This window comes from Oncorhynchus gorbuscha, linkage group LG23 (genome assembly GCF_021184085.1).
Source record: "Oncorhynchus gorbuscha isolate QuinsamMale2020 ecotype Even-year linkage group LG23, OgorEven_v1.0, whole genome shotgun sequence".
Lineage (NCBI taxonomy): Eukaryota > Metazoa > Chordata > Actinopteri > Salmoniformes > Salmonidae > Oncorhynchus > Oncorhynchus gorbuscha.
The window spans coordinates 70,256,962-70,263,191 of NC_060195.1; the positions used below are offsets into that span (position 1 = coordinate 70,256,962).

The 6,230-nt window shown below is 48.7% G+C and overlaps 1 protein-coding gene across 1 annotated transcript; it reads left to right on the forward strand.

The window, feature by feature from the left end:
* Positions 1 to 416: 416 nt before the first annotated feature.
* Positions 417 to 3,599, forward strand: LOC124011326 (protocadherin-9-like). Its single transcript, XM_046324579.1, is given in 2 exon segments — positions 417 to 2,856; positions 2,859 to 3,599. Coding segments are annotated over 2 exon segments (3,087 nt in total). The 5' UTR covers positions 417 to 458; the 3' UTR covers positions 3,548 to 3,599.
* The last annotated feature ends 2,631 nt before the right edge of the window (positions 3,600 to 6,230 follow it).

A 6,230-nucleotide genomic window follows, 5' to 3' on the forward strand; every position in this document is an offset into this window, starting at 1 on the left:
AGATGGGTAAAAAATGGTAGATTACAACAATTAGATACATTGAAGTTAGGTTAATGTTACATGCATTAATCAAGGACACTGCGGATGCCATGTGTTTGAGATTAGATTTGGTTGTTTTAATTCCTAGCTGTAGTCCGGGGGTATTATGATCGAATATAGGATATTTTAAAGTGATATATATGGTGGATTTTTTTTTCAGTTGGATTTTTACGCATCTTTTCGAAAGCACCAACCCTAAAAGTGTGAGCATCTCCCCTGATCTGGGGCTTCACTGAAATAAATCTAATGCAAACTCTTTGTCTATTCGTAGGGTTGTTCCGTGTGTGGAAACGGCCCCTTCTTCAAATGCAAGAATCCATCACTCTGACATTCAACATTCAGCATTGAAAAAAAGAAGAAGAAGTAGCGTTTAAAATCCACAAGGTCTGAAACTCTGTAACCACAGGACCGTTGTCACCATGGATCTAACAGACTTTTACTTGTTGGCTGCTCTCGTTGCCTGTTTTTGGATGGATCCTTCTATAGCCCAGGAACTGATCTATCCTATTAGAGAGGAACTGCAGGAAAACGTTCTCATTGGAAACATACCAAAGGACCTGAACGTCTCCCATACAAACGCTGCTACCGGAGCTAGCGCTAACCTGGTCTACAGGCTGGTGTCTAAAGCCGGCGACAACCCTCTGCTCAGAGTGCAGAGCAGCACGGGAGAGATATTTACCACCTCCAATCGCATCGACAGGGAGAGGCTCTGTCCCGGCCCCTCGTTCGAGGAGAACGAATGCTCCTTCGAGATCGAGGTGGTGATTTTACCCAACGACTACTTCAGATTGATAAAGATTAAGATCGTAGTCAAGGACACCAACGACAACGCTCCCATGTTCCCGTCTCCTGTCATCAACATCTCCATCCCGGAGAATACGCTGATCAACAGTCGTTTCGCCATCCCCTCCGCCACCGACCCCGACACCGGCCCCAACAGTGTACACAAGTACCAGCTGGTGAACGGGCAAAGCGCCTTCGGGTTGGACATCGTAGAGACGCCCGAGGGGGAGAAGTGGCCGCAGCTCATCGTTCAGCAGAACCTGGACAGAGAACAGAAGGACACGTACGTCATGAAGATCAAGGTGGAGGACGGCGGCATGCCACAGAAATCCAGCACCGCCATCCTCCAAGTCACCGTCACAGACGTTAACGATAACAAGCCGGTGTTCAAGGAGAACCAGATCGAGGTCCACATACCGGAGAACTCGCCTATAGGGACGTCCGTAGTCCAGCTACAGGCTACGGACGCAGACGTGGGGGCGAATGCCGAAATCAAATACATGTTCGGGACTCAGGTCTCCCCAGCTACCAAGAGACTATTTGCTTTAAACGGCACCACGGGTCTTATAACCGTACAGCGACCCCTCGATAGAGAGGAGACTGCCATACACAAGTTATCCGTGTTAGCGAGTGACGGCAGCTCCAGCCCGGCCAGAGCTACCGTAATTATAAACGTGACGGACGTGAACGACAATCCGCCAAACATCGATCTGAGATATATCATCAGTCCGATAAACGGCACCGTGTTCCTCTCGGAGAAAGACCCAATCAACACCAAGATAGCTTTGATCACCGTGTCGGACAAGGACACGGACGTCAACGGCAAGGTCATCTGTTTCATCGAGAAGGACGTCCCCTTTCACCTCAAAGCGGTGTACGACAACCAGTATTTACTAGAGACGTCGGCGCTGCTCGACTTTGAGGGGACCAAAGAGTACAACTTCAAAATCATAGCCTCCGACTCTGGCAAGCCGAGCTTGAACCAGACAGCGTTGGTAAGGGTGAGGCTGGAGGATGAAAATGACAACTCGCCGATCTTCAGCCATCCTGTCATCGAGCTGGCCGTCATGGAGAACAACAAACGCGATCTCTTCCTCACGACTCTCAGCGCCACCGACGAGGACAGCGGGAGAAATGCGGAGATCGTCTACCAACTAGGCCCTAACGCCTCGTTCTTTGACCTGGACCGTAAAACCGGTGTCCTCACGGCCTCCCGGGTTTTCGATCGCGAGGACCAGGATCGGTTCCTGTTCACGGTAACGGCCCGAGACAACGGGACGCCTCCACTCCAGAGCCAGGCAGCAGTCATCGTGACAGTACTCGATGAAAACGACAACAACCCCAAGTTCACCCACAACCACTTCCAGTTCTTTGTGTCAGAGAACCTGCCCAAGTACAGCACGGTGGGGGTGATAACTGTCACAGACTCAGATGCCGGGGAAAATGCCGCCGTCACGCTTTCGATACTCAGCGACAACGAGAACTTTATCCTAGACCCGTACTCTGGAGTAATAAAGTCCAACGTGTCCTTTGACCGGGAGCAGCAGAGCTCCTACACCTTCGACGTCCGGGCGGTGGATAGCGGGCGGCCCCCATGTTCCTCGGCCGCCAAGGTGACCATCAATGTCATCGACGTAAACGACAACACCCCCATCGTCATCTACCCTCCTTCCAACACCTCCTTCAAACTGGTCCCCCTCTTATCCATCCCTGGATCGGTGGTGGCCGAGGTCTTTGCTGTGGACGGTGACACAGGGATGAACGCAGAGCTCAAGTACACCATCGTTAGCGGCAACACCAAAGGTCTGTTCCGGATCGACCCTGTGACAGGAAACATCACCCTGGAGGAGAAGCCTGCTATCTCCGACATCGGCCTCCATCGGCTGGTCGTGAACATTAGCGACCTGGGCTACCCTAAGTCCCTGCACACTCTGGTGCTGGTGTTCCTCTATGTGAACGACACTGTCGGCAACGCCACGTTTATCTACGACCTCATTCGCCGCACCATGGAGACGCCCCTGGACAGGAACATCGGGAGAGCAGTGAGACTTACCAGAGCGGAGATTATCTCACCATCATGATCGCCATCGTAGCCGGGGCGATGGTGGTGATTGTGGTGATCTTCGTGACAGTCCTGGTGCGCTGCCGTCACACCTCGCGGTTCAAGGCGGCCCAGAGAAAGAAGCAGGGCGCTGAGTGGATGTCTCCCAATCAGGAGAACAAGCAGAACAAGAAGAAGAAGCGTAAGAAAAGGAAGTCGCCTAAAAGCTCCCTCCTGAACTTTGTCACCATCGAGGAGAACAAGCCGGACGACCCGGCTCACGAGCCCATCAACGGCAACATCAGCCTGCCTGCCGAGCTGGAGGAGCCTGGCCACTTTGACTGGAACGCTGCTCCAACGACCACCTTCAAGCCCTCGAGTCCAGACCTGGCACGGCACTACAAGTCCGCTTCTCCGCAGTCCGCGTTCCACCTCAAAGCGGACACGCCGGTCTCCGTGAAGAAACACCACATGATTCAGGAGCTCCCTCTGGACAACACCTTTGTAGGGGGCTGTGACACTCTGTCCAAGAGATCCTCCACTAGTTCAGACCACTTCAGTGCCTCGGAGTGCAGTTCCCAGGGAGGATTCAAGACTAAGGGATCCGTACACCCGTCCAGACAGGTAAAAGACTTTTACTGGTCTATAAGTACTGCGTATAACTGCCCGGTCCAACAGTGCTGAGCTCCCTTCTACACTATACACTATAGCTGACTTGGTCTTAATACCAATTAGAAAGGGGGGGAATCACCCCCCCTCCCCCCACTATAAGTCCCACTGTACCTTTTTAAAACCACCCCCCAAAAAAATCACATATATATGAATTAATGTATGACATGTGGTTAACTGTGGACTGAACCAAACAAACACATGCATACTTTTCCCTTTCCCTTTGCGTCTCTTCGCCTACAGTCTCTTGCTGTTATTATGTTCCCCTTATTTTTTATTTTTTTTAAAGTTATTTAAAAAGATATTTCAATCAAACATGTACCACGTGGGCAACTGTCTAAAGCCTCGTCTGATTCTACAGACACATGACCTTTTAAATGGGCCTCAGAAGGTTGAATGAGATAAATGGTGTCCTGCCTTCCAAACGGGCCCCCCTTATTCCCTTCGTAGTGCACTCCGTTTGACCAGGGTGAATAGGGGAATAGGGTTCATAAGGGAATAGGGTCCAAAGGGCTCTGGTCAAAAGTAGTGCACTATTAAAGGGAATATGGGGTGGGGGGGGGGTGCATTTGGGATGCGGACTAGATGGTGGAATTGATGTGTTGCAAAGATGCCTTTAAAAAACATTTGTGAAAGAAACATTTTTTTCTCGCCTGTCTACTCAGCTCACCATTTTATCATTGATTATATTACGGAAACTTCTAGTACCACAACACCAGTAGGAGAAACATCTAGTACCACAACACCAGTAGGATAAACATCTAGTACCACAACACCAGTAGGAGAAACATCTACTACCACAACACCAGTAGGAGAAACATCTAGTACCACAACACCAGTAGGAGAAACATCCAGTACCACAACACCAGTAGGAGAAACATCTAGTACCACAACACCAGTAGGAGGAACATCTACTACCACAACACCAGTAGGAGAAACATCTAGTACCACAACACCAGTAGGAGAAACATCTAGTACCACAACACCAGTAGGAGAAACATCTATTACCACAACACCAGTAGGAGAAACATCTAGTACCACAACACCAGTAGGAGAAACATCTAGTACCACAACATCAGTAGGAGAAACATCTAGTACCACAACACCAGTAGGAGGAACATCTAGTACCACAACACCAGTAGGATAAACATCTAGTACCACAACACCAGTAGGATAAACATCTAGTACCACAACACCAGTAGGATAAACATCTAGTACCACAACACCAGTAGGATAAACATCTAGTACCACAACACCAGTAGGATAAACATCTAGTACCACAACACCAGTAGGATAAACATTTACTACCACAACACCAGTAGGAGAAACATCTAGTACCACAACACCAGTAGGAGAAACATCTAGTACCACAACACCAGTAGGAGAAACATCTATTACCACAACACCAGTAGGAGAAACATCTAGTACCACAACACCAGTAGGAGAAACATCTAGTACCACAACACCAGTAGGAGAAACATCTAGTACCACAACACCAGTAGGAGAAACATCTAGTACCACAACACCAGTAGGAGAAACATCTAGTACCACAACACCAGTAGGAGAAACATCTAGTACCACAACACCAGTAGGAGAAACATCTAGTACCACAACATCAGTAGGAGAAACATCTAGTACCACAACACCAGTAGGAGAAACATCTAGTACCACAACACCAGTAGGAGAAACATCTACTACCACAACACACCAACAGAAGAAGTGAAACCACTCTGTATACATCTGAGTCTTCTAGAGACAACGACTGAGTTCTACTGATGCTTCCAGCTCATGGCCCCTCCCCCCAATACGTTGACTCCTCCTCCTTTCCCCTCATGATGTTCTATAGGATTGTGTATTTACCTTATTAGTAGATCTGTATGTTTATATATTGATACTACAGCAAAACACACCGTTGACACCGTTGACCTGCTTGAAGTCCAAAGTCAGAATCGTAATACAGGGCTTCTGAAATCTTTTTAAAACTCATTTATTGATTATATCGGTATATCGGGAAACAATCCATTCATCTGAGCTTTAACTGACTGTAATTCTTCCCCCTCTCTCTACAGTGAATCACTGTCATATCCTAGCAGAATAACTGTGTGTGTGTGTGTGTGTGTGTGTGTGTGTGTGTGTGTGTGTGTGTGTGTGTGTGTGTGTGTGTGTGTACGTGTGTGTACGTGTGTGTGTGTGTGTGTGTGTGTGTGTGTGTGTGTGTGTGTGTGTGTGTGTGTGTGTGTGTGTGTGTGTGTGTGTGTGTGTGTGTGTGTGTACGTGTGTGTACGTGTGTGTGTGTGTGTGTGTGTGTGTGTGTGTGTGTGTGTGTGTGTGTGTGTGTGTGCCCTTTACGGAACCTGATACACATCCAATTGAAAAAGGATTATTCAATAATGAGGACTCAGTTTCCAACCTAATCCATGCTGTGTTTTTATCAAAACCTTATTCATTTGTCCTGCTAATAAAACCCTCAATACTAAAACATGCTCTTCCTGATGTCATAGAGCTGGGGGAGGGGAGGAGGGGAGGAGGGGCCCACGTGGAGAGAAGGAGAGAGATAGAGAGAGAGAGTCGCTGGATGATAGAGGGAAGGATAGAGAGAGGATTGGGGTGGGTGGGTGATAGATGAATGGGGGAGGTACATCACCTGAAGAGGGCACTGTTGCTCTGCTTGCCATTCCCTGGCACTGAGCCAACCTGC